The following is a 14,534-nucleotide window of genomic DNA, read 5'->3' on the forward strand; positions in this document are numbered from 1 at the left end:
CATTTTCCAGACCATTGGAGTTTTGGGAGCCTGGAATGAATGCACTTTTACTACAGCCCACAAAGACATTTTGTTTCCAACAAGTTTTGTTTTCTTTTATTTAAACGTACAACATGTTTAAAACTAAGAAAATATGTTTCCCTCAAAACAGAAATGAGAATGCAATTTAATTGTATGGGAAGCCAGAGTTTTGTAGGAGACAGGCAGTGGCACATTACCTCAGTGTTTTCTGGATTATAGCAACAAGCAGATCGATGACCCAGAGCAACTACCCCATCACGGGAAAGCCTCAACCAGCGTCACTTTTCCTGTCCCCGGCAGGAAGCGAGCTGGAATTCTAGATTTCCACGAGCACGGCTTCCGTTCCCAGTTGTAGGACTTGACGTGATAGACAGCTCACTCTGCTCTCTGGTACTCTCACAGTGGGAAGAAAAATGTTTCCCCCGCTGTTATGCTTACGACCCTGTTTTTCTTTTCTTTTTCTTTCAGTGGTGATACTCGCCGTGGTTTGTTTTCTAGCTCCCCGATCACCTTGGAACACTCTGTGTAGAAAGGGCTAAGGGAACAGCTTTGTTCCCCCCACCGCCCAGAACATGTTCTGGTAATTCTGCTCTTCCTTTTGTCCTTTCCATTCTGAACACATTCACACCAATCTACCTTCCATTGGTCATTCTTGCACATTTATAGTTCATTCATAACTAAGAAAAGAATACACTTTTTTCCTGCTCCAGTCATATCTTATTTTGTCTGTATATATATATATATATATATATATATATATATATATATATATATATATATATATATATATATATATATATATGAGACTATTCTTTACTTCTGCAACACATACAACACCTTTCAGTGACTGCTCTTCAACATGATCCAGCTGTTACATAGTTTAAAATCTCGTCGCTGTGTACATTATTTTTTCAGCCCGATTTGAAGGCGATTGTTCTGAACTTCTGAAGTGCTGAACTTTTGCGTGACGCTTTGTGTTTTCCTAATAATTAGCGATTGTCTTATGTTTAGAAGCAAATCGGCAGCTGTCCGTGTGTATTAAAGTGTGGTCGAGTCCTTGACCCTTCAGCCCCCAGGGCCATCAGTAGAATTAGAGCTCTTTTGGAGCCCATGGCAGTGCAGAAAAGGCCAACCATTGTAAATGTTAGATAAGATAAGATTTTTGTGAGACTGTTTTGTGAGATAGTATTGATTCCCAAAACACTTGAGATTTTTGATTTAAAAAGTTGTTTTTTTTTACATCTATAACATAAAAAAAGAAATCCATCAGATGTTATCCAAATGGGGGTTTTCTTTAAACTATGACACCTTTTTTAAAATCAGTTTTGAAAAAATTGCAACATATCACTTTGTTATATATATTGAATTGTAAACCTATCGTTATACATATCGTATTCTCAGATTCTTGCTTGTGTGGATGTGTGTGTGTGTGTTTTGCCGGGTTCAACTATGCCCTATGACTGGGCAATATGGAGAATATCATTTTTTTTATCTCGATATTGTGACAATAATGTATTGTTGGTTGGTTCTTTGACAAAATTATATTTTTGATAAATAATCATCCGATATGGTATTCACAATGGTAAAGCAAAATAATAGAACATTTGGAAAGTTCACAAACAGCATATTATCATATCCAAAATCTAAGTCCTGTACCATACCATACTTACTGACGCAACACTTTGGGTGCTCTCACTTTTGGTTTCACCTTAATTTAGGCTTAGATAATCTGACTAACATGTTGGCCTTGAAATATTTGATCATAACTGATAATAAAAAAGATGAACTGTATCTATTACACAGCCGTGTTATAACCTTAAATAACCCACTGCACACCAACATGGGCTGTACAGCTGCCACACTCTTCCCCTGCTAACCTGCATCGGTCTAAATAAAGCAATACTCGCGTCTTAATGGACCACAGATGGAAAACGCAGTTCAGGGGCTAATTCACTTTTGTGTGTCTGTGTGTGTGTGTGCGTGTGTGTGTTGAGATGGAGAGCAGAGCATACGTTGGCTGTAGATTAGCTGTAATTGTTGCTAGTGGATGAGGTTCACCGTACTCCCTTTTCACATTCACAGAAACAGACAACGCCACCCTTGCTGGGTGTGGAATAAGTCTCACATAATAACATGCACGCGCACACACATGCACACGCACGAACACACACACACACACACACACACGTGTGGTTTCTGTGCCCAACACTTCACACTTATTAAATGGTGTTGGTATTGCTGCAACCTCCCCAGGCCTCTCTGTCGACTGGTGGAGGACTTCCGTCTGTGTGTGTGTGTGTGTGTGTGTGTGTGTGATGGTCTACGTGTGACGCTGAACTCCCCCTCCTCCCCCCCACCAGGAAGAGGCCACATAATGGCTTGATGTGACTCAGCAAGAAAAAAAAAAGCCTGTTGGAGAGCGGAGAGGAGAGCTGAGCCTTTTACCGCCACACATCTCCAGGAGGAAATCAGCACTTCACTGTATCAGCGTGCAATCTGCGACCAATTACCGCGCGTGTGCATAAATGGTAAGAGGAGACGGGGCAAAGTAACGAAGAGTCGAGAATCGCTGCCTCCTCTAACTCTCGTACAGCGAGTCCTACCCTCTCCCTCTTTGAAAAGAAGCCGTGCTGCTTTCCCAATCTAGTCCGATGAATATCCTCCTATTGTTTTGTTTTTTTAACACACAAAATCAGGTCAGAACTAATCAAACCATCTTCAGACTTTCATGAAAAATATTATGCCATTTTTTTCTCCCTCTCTAGTATTGTGCAAGATGAATTCATCCATAATGGATTAATTGAAATCGTGACCATCTGAACTATAATGAGTGAATGCGTCAGCGGCAGGACAACAGTCACGACTAATGGAGTGCAGGACTGATTGTTAAAGTCTTCGGTGGAAATAGAGGCAGACAAAGTATTTGTGCATCATATAGCTAACAACCACCTCCAGGTTTAATAATATTCATGACAAACAAAACTTGGAACCAAAATAAATTGATCGCAAATCCTGTTGGTTGAATTTGTCACACAGTTGATTGCATTTTCTCTCTCTTCTTGTTAACGTCTGTTTAAATCAGGCGGCAACCCCCCCACCGATTTTGCAGAGTGAAGCCAACGCGCAAGTAAAAATGGGCATTCTCTCTACCGACCACCAGGGGGCGACTCCCATGGTTGTAAAGAAGTCTATGAAAACATGACTCTACTTCTCTCGGGATTCTTGATTTAGTCCCTCAGTAAACATTATAAACATGAGTTTATGGCTTCCTTTAAGTCTTCTTCAATACAGCGTGATTTTTATTTAGTAAATGATGGTCAATTTAGTCAAACAGATCATATAGCAGAGTATGCTTTAGGACGGGGCTACTGAGATTGACTGGCCGCTTCCAGAGACGTATACAGCGTCTCGACGTCACTCCTTGGGATGTGAACACAACGTGGGGGTTGTACATTTGGTCCAGAATTGCAAGTCCTTTATTTGTATACGAAGAAAACAACTCAGTGTTTAAAGGGTTTGAATTGGAAATTCAGAGCATTAATAATGTGAGGGAAGAAAATTGCCGGCAAAAAAAAAATACTTTAAATATTTAAAACAAATCAGCTTTATGCATGTTTTGCATGAAGGGTATTTGTCAGGCCTCAAACATGTGCCCAATGCCCTTTGGTGTGAAAATTAATGTATGAACGAGAGCTTCATAGAGTGGACTTTTGAAACTAACATCTCGATATTTGGGGATTATTTAAATTTTAAATCCACCACTATATAACAATATAACGAGAAACAAAATATCAAAATTAGTAATGAAGACACTGTTATTACCCAACCTAAGTTTCTGCACTGCCATTTCTTGTTACTGACATGTGCGTGCATCATCAATAAGCTAATATTGAAGATGTATTGCGATGCATGTATTGATATGAATACACCATAAACCAGAGCCCAATTTGTCATATCACACCTGCTATATCCATTCTTTTCGAACAGTTTGTGATTTGGATGTGAGATGACAGCAACAGGTCACCCATCTCATGTTTGTGATGAAAACCACCTCTTACCAGGCGATTAATCCCATTGATCGCTGCACAGTAACGCTTTGACCCTTTTTTCAGAAGCAAGCCGAGCAGAATACACAACTCCACGCGGAGTAACCATGCAGAAAATACTTGCAATAATGGCAGTTCACATTCAAACAAAGTTTCCTTCATCGTGATGATGCACATATTGGTGCAATAGGAGCAAGAGGTGTCTGTTTCGATTGGTTCCCATAGTGACCATTGCGGCGCTCAGGGACACACGACAGCTCGGGCCGAAAAATCATCCACTGAAATACATTCGGAGTGTTTGAATAACATGAGGTGCAAATGAGGCGTCGGCTGCCGAGGCTGTGAGGGCGGCAAGATAAATGAAGCACTCCCTCTACCTGGGGAGGAATCGAACGCTTTGTTTGCATTTGTGGATCTTGATGGAGAAAAAGGCGCCAAAATAGACAAAAAAATATGACCTCAGACTCTAAATAATTGTTTATATATTTTTTTTAGCTGTAAGGAAACATAATAACGTGGCAAAACACTGTAAAGTTGAACCATGTTTGCTTTAAGGATTATGAGAAAATCATCTTTTATCAAACGTGTGTGTGTGTGTGTGCGTGCGTGCGTGCGTGTGTGTGTGTGGGCGTGCATGCGCGTGTGTGCGCGCGCACGCACATGTTGGAAGCAGTTAAAACAGATGCCGTTGAGTGGTCCAACAGAATAGTGAGTGAAAGGAACTGACGAGCTTGTGATAACGTATTCGACTTGTCTACCAACAGGACCCCCTGCTGACACACACGCACACACTTAAAACCCCTCTGGTGATGCAGGCACTCGCGCACCACTCGCATTACGTTTCATTACAACCTCACTGGGCCCCGCTATTTTGAACATGGCAGCCGAGGGCCGCGCTCACAGACACATATGTGTAGCTGGCATGCGGCTCTGAAGCCCGCGAGTGTGACGGGAGCGAAAAAGGAAGAAAAGGCGACACAGAGGGAAGAGCACGAGAGTCCAAGGCAGCTGCAGGGCTGTGGCTGTGTGCCCCCTCCGTGTGTGTGTGTGTGTGTGTGTATGTGAGTATGTGTGTGTGTGTGTGTGTGTGTGTGTGTGTGTGTGTGTGTGTGTGTGTGTGTGTGTGTGTGTGTGTGTGTGTGTGTGTGCGCGCATTTTCCTCTGAGGGCTGGCACTGACACCACAAAGCCTGCTCTCCCTGGCTGAAGTAGGCCCAGGCCTGCCTGGTGACAGAGAGAGAGGCACACAGAGGGGCGGGGGCACCCAGGGTGCAGAGGAGTCGCCCAGTCAGAGTTGATTGTTCTGTGACTAATGTCTCTCTCCGGCGTCCATCTGCTGTCCCTCCAGCCCCCCCACACACACACCCCCCCTTCGTTTTGCGTCTCCAGAGCCTCGGCGGGATTCTTCTGCTGAAACCCTAAATTAGGGCTGGGCAGATTTACGCGTTAATTTAGCGTTAATCTGGCATTCCTTTAACAGCGTTAACTATTTGATCATGCGTTAACTGCATTTTTTTTTTTGCATATGGAAGGGGTTTTATTGCTTTAAATCCATCCCAGACGGCGTAGTTCAGACCTGGGCATCTTACGGCTCTCCCAGTCGGGCCCGCGTGAGGTCAATCAAACATGAAAAATAAATAAATAAGATAAAAGCCATGTATGCAAACACGATGACTCTGCTTTTACTTTAAAGGCGATTTATGTATGTGCGTGCGCGTTTCTGTAGCCTCACCGACAGGCAGTGTTGACGAATTGAGCCTGACGTGAAAGCGCGTATTGTTATGTAGCTTCTGTTCTCAACGAGCAGCGGTGCTGCCGCGAGCCGCTTCACACGCGCTCACAGGCAGGCAGTCTACCGGCAGGCTCCGCATCCAGATTGAAAGTTAATCGTGCATGCACAAATCTTCTGACCTCGCACTCTGATCCACTATGTCAGGATCACTTCTGGATATTTACTCTTCTCTCAAAGAGGAGAACTTTCCTTACATCACAAGATGTTCAGTGCACTTGTTCAAGCCAAGACAGACTGGACTTTTCTCACTGAGGAAGAAAAACTGAACTAAACTGGAAAACATAAAAAGCACTTATTGCTTTTATATAAAGGAGGTTGACAAGACGTCCTCTTTTTCCCGGAAATGCGTCCGGCAGGGATTCCAAAAACATCCGGGATTTTGCCTCGTTGGATATTTGTCTCTCCCTGGGTCTTTCACAAACTGCACAATAATTATCCTCCAAATACAACCATTTTGAGCCTTTGGTACGATACTACGGCATTTCCAATCTGGCAACACTGAGCACCTTGTCACCTCCACTCATGACAAATATCTTGTTACGCTCTGAAGAAACTAGTTCGGCATAAAACATCGCCGCATCAATAATCGACTGGAATTTTAGCGACAAACTTTTTTTTTGTTGCTGAGCATGACTCTTTCTTTTTTAGGAGCTAAATATCGTGTAGATGCACGACTGTGGAGCGGGATAAAATGATAACGGGATTCACTTTACGGCCTATAGTTGCATTGTTCATATATATATATATATATATATATATATATATATATATATATATATATATATATATATATATATATTAGGGCTGTGAAATGAAAACAATTTTTAATCAGATTAATCACAGGTTTCTGTGGATTAATCGTGATTAATCACATATTACAGATATTCTCGGTATTTTTTAGTGAAAACATAAAGATTCATGATAAAAGACGGATATATACATTGTCATTTATAAATCGGGGGGCTGTTGTAAACAATGCAACTATAGGCCGTAAGGTGAACCCCATTATCGTTTCATCCCGCTCCACAGTCGAGCATCTACATGATCTTTAGCTCATAAAAAAAGAACGAGTCGTGCTAAACTACCAAAAAATAGTTTGTCACTGAAATTCCAGTCAATTATTGATGCGGCGATGTTTTATGCCAAACTAGTTTCTTCAGAGCATAACGGGATATTTGTCGCGAGTGGAGGTGACAAGGTGCTCAGTGTTGCTGGAAACGGCGACAAAGTATCGTACCAAAGGCTCAAAATGGTTGTATTTGGAGGATAATTATCGTGCATGTGGCAACCCTGAGATCGGTCGACCAACGACAGTTCTCTCTACATTCAGAGCTCGCGCAAGAAGGTGGACGTAAGGGAGATATCGTTTACAAAACTTGTAAGGGCGTAATAACTAGTTTGTGAAAGACTCAGAGAAACAAAAATATCACACGAGGCAAAATCCCTGACGCTTTTGGAATCCTTGCCGGACGCATTTTTTAGGTCTCGAAAAGAGGACATGTCCGGGAAAAAGAGGACGTCTGGTCACCAGGTAATTCTCATTACTCACTAAAGTCCAGTGATCCCCTGTCAGCGCCAAATGTTCCGTGGCAGCCAAGTCATTTTCCATTTTGTTCTTTCCAGCTTTATACAGCACGTGGATTTTTGTCACGATTGTGCGTCTTTGCGGTGCTTTGATGCTCGGGTCCCCCGTTGCCACTCGCAAAACTTTGGTGAACCTTCATCCTCAACAATATTAATTCCGCAACTGCTACTCTGCTTGTCACAGGCAGACTTAGTGAGGGGTCATTGTTGTTCAGTGAGGCTGGTTTGATGCATTGCTCTTGAACGCCCCTCGCCGACCAACATGCTGCGCGTTGAGATGTTAAGGCTGGTTGTGCTGGTGAAACGTCAACGTCTTCCCACAGAGTGAACATCTGACAGCTACGTGTGTATATATATATATATATATATATATATATATATATATATATATATATATATATATATATATATATATATACACACGTAGATATATATACGTAGACATATATATATATATATATACGTAGATGTCAGATGTATATGATATATATCTAGCTGCATTAGAGCGGAAATAATATTTAAATAGGTATATTGGAAGCTCATTCTGCTCATGCGTTAAATGCGTTAAAAACAATTAACTAATTAATCATGTAATTTAATCATAGCGCGTTAACGCGTTATTTTTAACAGCTCTAACATATATGAATGGTTTCATTGAAAAAATTCTTCTTGAAGCCCTACAGCACTCTACCTCTCCTGGCACCAAACTAGCTAGCTGGAGAGCTTACGCGCTGGATTTAGCAGCTAGCGAGACCAGACATTTCCCCTTGGGAGCTTGTGGAGACCAAAAACGGAGCAGAATTGATTGAGCAACAATATGTAGTATAGATATGAGTAAATAGTTTGTGTTGTTATTGGGAAACAACACAGAAGCAAGCCGGTGGAATCTTGCAAATGCCGATCAGAGCGCTAAAAAAAAGGAGATTTCTTTTGAGAAAAAAAAGTTATTTTACATTGAACTAACTCGCTTCTGCTTTAAGTTTTCACTATGTTTTGAACTTTTGAACTCACAAAGTGGGAACTGACTAACTGTTGGTGCGGCAGGGTCCAGCTCATTTAAATGGGATGTCAACTCGCTGGTTTCCCTACCTGAATCGCTTGCAAACATCCACACATGCAGGAGCAGCGCTCACACAATAGTGGGATTTATTTCAACATTTGCATGGTGTGGCTCCGGTGGTGCGGTGGTTGGCTCGCAAGAGGATTCTGGGTGTCCCTGTTGTTTTTCCTCCAGCTTGTCTCGTCTCCTCCCCCAGTCCAAAGACCTTTTTACGCTCATTTCCAGGTGCCCCTGTGGGGCGTTTTTATAGGGCTTTAACCACAAAAAGCATGTTTCAGAACAATTCATGTCCTTTTTTTCAATTAATACAAACAGTCAGATAGATCTGAACTCCATTTTTATTTAGAAAGTGCTTAAATTGTTTTTGATTACAACAGCAATCAGGGTGACCGTACACTTTAGAAAAACGCAGTAAAGACTGAAATAAAGCCTGCTCATGTTCTTTCGTAGCGTGATGCGTAAAGAAATGTCCTTGACCTCCACGCGCCCTCGCCCTCCACAAACCCCCAAAGATAAGTTAGAAGAAGTTCTCCATTTAGCCCCGTTCTGGTTGTTCACTGCAACTGACACACTAATAGACAGCCGGAGTGTGTGAAAAGGTTTCTGTGAACTGGTCATCAATGTAACTAAGATGATCCCGGTGTGTTATTCTGGAAGATGGTAACTTCTTGGACATAGTTGCACAAACAAACGGCCAGAGGAAACACATCTTGCTACTGGTGCTCAACCGCACGGCCCCGCTGGATGAATAGATCCTTGTTTTAGTGGTTAAGTGCAGGAGGGAGGAGGGGGGCAAGGGTGGGTACGCTGGAGAGGAAACGGAAATGAGGGGGAATAGAATAAAGCGCGAAGAGAGAACCAGAGGACAAACTCCAGTTAAAAAACAAACAGCAGATATTGTTCACTACACACGGCTCGGAGTCTGAACCTCCGTATGTTCTTTTTTGCTTTTTTTTTTGCATTAGGTGTTTAAAAATGGACGGGGTTAAAATGTGTCCAAAATGTTGCCTGATGCTTTACAGACTTTAGTTGCATGTGTGTGCGTGCACTGTGAAGTGTAATTGTGTTAAAATTAACCAGAGACACGCACGCACGCAGGCAAGCACGCACGCGCGCGCACACACACACACACACACACACACACACACACACACACACACACACACGCACACACACACTGACATACACTTCACACTGCAGGCTTGTGCAGGCTGTGGCAAGGGACAGTGCATGGGAAGTGTGAACAGTAGAAGAGCAGACAAAATGACATGTGTTCGCCCAAGGAGCTGGCACTGTAATTGCGTGTGTGTGTGTGCATATGTTAGTGTGTAAGTGTGGTGTCTACTACGCCAACCCTGCTGTTTACTGTCGGGGATTTTCAAAGAATTGTAGGCAGCTGGCAAGCCTCTTCAGTTTCTATTTTTCTTCTCTTTTTCCTAAATCTGCTCGTAGCTGAGTGGAGTAGTGGTCTCTGTCTGTCTGTCCATCCCTCATTCCCTCGCTCCACTTATGGGCATGTGGTTTTGATGTTGGGCGACTACAGCGGTTTAACAAAATAGGCAATTTCCTACATGAAAAGAAGCAATAATTTCCCTCAAACAGCTGCGATGCAGGCCTACAATGTGTTGATCGGGACTTAAAGCTGCACGGGAAAAATATTTCCTTCGTAAAAAAAAAAGTCAACCTAAAATCAGCGTGAATCACAGAGCGGGCTCCACAGAGTGAGGAGAATGGCCCATTTCCATTTTGTCTGCCCTGTTTTCTGAGATTGAAACTCTGTCTTGTTTTTGACCACGTCTGTTCAAACGCAAATGGGAAAAAAAAAGTTTAAAAAGTGGAATCCAAAGCATCTTCTGAACAGGTGCAACACTAACCAACATTAGGTATGTTGCTCAGGGTTTCAGGATGTTTAAGGACATTGACAACTGACTCTTGCTGTTATTTAGGATATACGTATATATGGAGTGGTATCTCTGTATGCTGTATGCTCATTCTAACTCGCAGGTTTAAGTGTTTTAAGTGTAAATGAAGAAATACATTGCAGGGGTCCAGACTACCTTTGGCTTCTGGTGCTTGCACTGAAAATGTTATTTTGGGGTACCAACACAAAATGTAGGAGCACCACTTCATAATGCAAGGCAACACGTGCATATCTTCTTCCATCTAAAAGGAAAAAAGTCTCAAAGTTAAATAGTGCTTTTTGCACAGTAGAAATGACACAAAATAATACATTGTGCAGTTGTGCGGACTGATCAAATCGTGAGCATCAAACCCACTGTTATTAATAAAAAGGATGCCTGAGATTGTCCCGCTGTCCAGAGGCGATATGCAATTCGTGCAGCTAATGCTATACTTTCTCTTCTGTTTATTTCTTCCTTTTAGGTTACCTGGTGTCGGTTTCGGATCATCTTGCTGAGTCGACCAGCCACTTTTATTATTATTGGTAGCTAGCATTTTGGATTACCGTTGGTAAAGCAGCGGCTAGCATTTAGTTTCCAGGCGTCTTCAGCTGGCCGTCCCCACGGGGAGTTAATTATTTCCATTAGTGTGAACGTCGGCTTGAGGTTGCCATTAGCGGTTTTAATCCCGTCACCTACTCACCGGCGAAACATTACCATTAGCGCTGAATACGCGTTGACGAGGCAACGCCAGCGGTCAGCATGGATCGCGGTAGCTGGAGCGGGAGCGAGAGTCCAGGGGACGACATGGAGAGACTGAGCGACTCAGGTGGCGATAAGACCATGGATGGGGACCCCGAGGGGGTCTGGAGCCCCGACATCGAGCAGAGCTTTCAGGAGGCCCTGGCCATCTACCCGCCCTGTGGAAGGAGGAAGATTATACTGTCAGATGAAGGGAAGATGTACGGTACGTAAAGGAGGCGGAAAGACGGAAGATATGAATTGCTTTGCTTGTGTTTCTAGAAAATGGAGAGAAATAGCAGAAGCTGAGAAGCCCTGTTCAAACTTTTGTGTTCAACCCAACCAAAAGTAAAAATATTACATTTGAATTATATAAAAAAAATTTCACCATTTTTCACCATGGAACATTTAGTATTTTTTCTTGACTTAATAGTCATTTCGACTCGGGTTTTACGCAGAGACACAAGCACGCGAGACACGAAAGGGCCCCCTTGCGTAGTCCCATCAGCCATCTTGCGTTCTTGCGTGCGTCGACCAAAATTTCTGACAATCCGACAAAGCTGTGTAAGCCGTTCGCAGCCCGCCAGGCTGTGATTGGTCCGCTAACCACATCCTTTCCGAGTCTCGCATTTCCGGTTTCATAGGATAATACCGCTGTTTTTAAAAGCCATAGCAGAAACACGAACAATGGATCCTGTTGAAGAACGTTTGGCTGATGTGGTCCGCAAATATGAGCGTTTATATAACCCGTCTTTGACAGAGTATAAGAAAACGCAGATGGCGGTAAATTCCTGAAGGGAGATATCAGTAGTTGGTGTGCAGGTCGACTCTAACCAGTCGTTGCCCCACCTACTGTTCTGGCGTATTGAAAAGGCGGGAACTATAAACCAAAACGAGTCCGTCAATCTAACTGCGTGGTCAGCCGCAGTTGCAGTTGCAGTTACAAGAGTATATATCGTCCTTTACACAACAAATTTGTTGTTTTAGATGTACTATATGCATTTCATATATATATAGTACCCGCATATTTTTCCCACATAAGGAGGAAACTCAGGAAATGGAAGCTAAATTACATTGCACTTGTTTGTGTGTTTTATCCAGTGATGCGCCACAACAAGAGACTGTGGATAATTTTTTTAAACAGAGCTGTAGGTGCATCATGTGTGTGCGCGTGCATGTCTGAGAATGAGCGTGATGCTGAGAGAGTATGTGTGTGTGTGTGTGTGTGTGTGTGTGTGTGTGTGTGTGTGAACTAATAGAGTGATGAACAGATGGTCTTCTGGCTGCCACCAGCTGCGCCTCCCTCCCTCTCTCTTTCACTCTGTTGTTTCCCGCTCTCCCTCCCTCTGTATGCAGAGTGCACTTTAGTGATTTCTTCATGACTCCACTGGTGTTTTAGGCTTCTGAGTATTAAATTAAATCCCAGATATTGAATGTCTTCATTCCCCCCTGTGCACACTTGCATCTGGACCCTGGCGGATTAAAACACACACTTCATGACCTAAAAGTATGCTGAAACCTAAAGATTTTGAATGTACTGTATGTAAACATCTCTCATTCACCCACCCTGGTTCATATTCTATGTTACAGGTCCTCCTTGGGTGTTTGCTTGGGTTAAGATTCACTCAGGCCAGTCAGGTGCAGCACTAACATATTTATTTAAACATTACATTTCATTAAGCTAATAGGAACAATAGGAAAAAAACTTTATGTGAAACGTGAAAAGTGTCGATTGTAGGGACCAACCCAGAAGAACCCAACTTTGCTATTCTTTCCAGCTTTACTTCTTTTTTTGTCTTCTTGCTCACACAATGCTGACAAAATTATACCAAAATATTTTTAAGGATTTTAGTTTTTCAGGCTAAATTGTGGCATGCAGTAGGAAAGGCTTCCTTTTAAATCATTTGTAAAATGTGAAGATTTCTAAAGGGAGTCGAGGATCCAGAAATAGACATGTAATTCTCTTAAGATTTCTCTTAATTCAAATTTAGAGCACAAAATCAGGATATGCAGTCGCAGGACCCCTCCCCGCCCCGCACCATAAACTCCATCCAAGCTCCTTTTGTGTTATTTTGCTCGCCACCAATCAATCGGTCCCACTCTGTTCTCAGCCTCAGTTGCATGTTCGGCGCTGTTTGTTTACCTTGTTGACTTTGGGTCCAAGTTGTTGCCAGGTTTTAATACTGTGGCCTAATTGAGTTGGACAGTGTCTGTTTTCTGAGGCAGAGTATCGTTCGACATAGACATCAGCATCTAGTTTTGGCTCACAACGTTAGAGAGGCTCACATTTGTACCGTATCCATGCTTGATGTCACAATATGTCTTTCTTCGTGTGCACATGCTGAATGCACATAACCTTAAAGTTACTTTAAAATCATTTAAAGTAAATTCAAAGAAAAGAAATAAAACATGGTTACTAATAGTGGTTTTGTGGTTTCTTTGAGCAACACATGAACGGGGAAAGAGGGGCTGGTGAGTAATTCCTTCAGGAAAGAAAGTGTCATTATCTGATAGGTAGGGACCCTACGTAGGTCTAAGCCCCCATCACTGGCTGCAGAGAAATGGACTGGAAAAAGAAAAGAAGAAGGAAAATGTGCAGAAGTGCCGGGATGAACTTAGTGGGAGAGAAGCGTAGAGAGAAAGAGGAAAATGATAAATGGATGTGTATAAAAGGAAGAAAGGATGAAAAGGTGAATAATAGTGCTTTTATCATTGGCTAAGGTACGGCAGAGCTACGGTGTAATGGCCAGTGCCTTTGTCCCCTACAGAAACATGGTATGGATCCACTGGATGGATATGAAAGTAATTTAATTGGTATTGAGCCCTCTCTGTCTCCAAAGCTGTGGATCATCTTCAAAACAGATGTATTACCAAGGCCCCACGACACACTGAATGGTAATGGGTGAAGTGGTGACGATGGTGACGCAGACTACAGATGTCTCCCAGACTTTGTCACTCCAGCCCTATTGAGATGTCTGATCCAGTTTAGTCATACTGTATACAACGTCCCTTTCACAGAATTGTGTTTCTTCTTAAAATACATTATTTATTGCGTGTTAGGCGAACATGTGGTTTGGCAAGTTGTACCAAATATGTAATCTCAAGCATTTATATAGCAACAAGCAACTATTTGCAATAGTAGAGTGGAATGGCGTCACTAGCTAACTTAACTAATTGCTGCTGCTCGACACTACTCTCGTACGGCGGTTACTGACGATAATGACCCATGGCTTCACAAAGCGCAGCACCCGTGGGAGCATGTGATGGGTGGAGCCTTTGCACCTGGAAAAGAGTGCAGTCCTGTCGCTGAGCACTGTATGATTGACATGGGGTCTTTGGGACATGCACCACTGTACCAGATGGAGATCTGGGTGGCCACTTAAGGTGATATTA

General features: G+C 42.7%; 1 protein-coding gene across 1 annotated transcript in view; it reads left to right on the forward strand.

The window, feature by feature from the left end:
* Positions 1-14,534, forward strand: part of LOC137804305 (transcriptional enhancer factor TEF-1-like) — a 42,476-nt gene that overhangs the window by 4,460 nt on the left and 23,482 nt on the right. The window contains exon 2 of the mRNA XM_068603459.1: positions 10,885-11,367. Coding sequence (XP_068459560.1) covers positions 11,163-11,367 — 205 coding nt within the window. The 5' untranslated portion in view covers positions 10,885-11,162. The remainder of the gene's footprint in view (positions 1-10,884; positions 11,368-14,534) is intronic.

Source organism: Clinocottus analis, unplaced genomic scaffold (assembly GCF_023055335.1).
Source record: "Clinocottus analis isolate CAN_PGR_092001 unplaced genomic scaffold, fCliAna1.0.p SCAF_6, whole genome shotgun sequence".
Classification (NCBI taxonomy): domain Eukaryota; kingdom Metazoa; phylum Chordata; class Actinopteri; order Perciformes; family Cottidae; genus Clinocottus; species Clinocottus analis.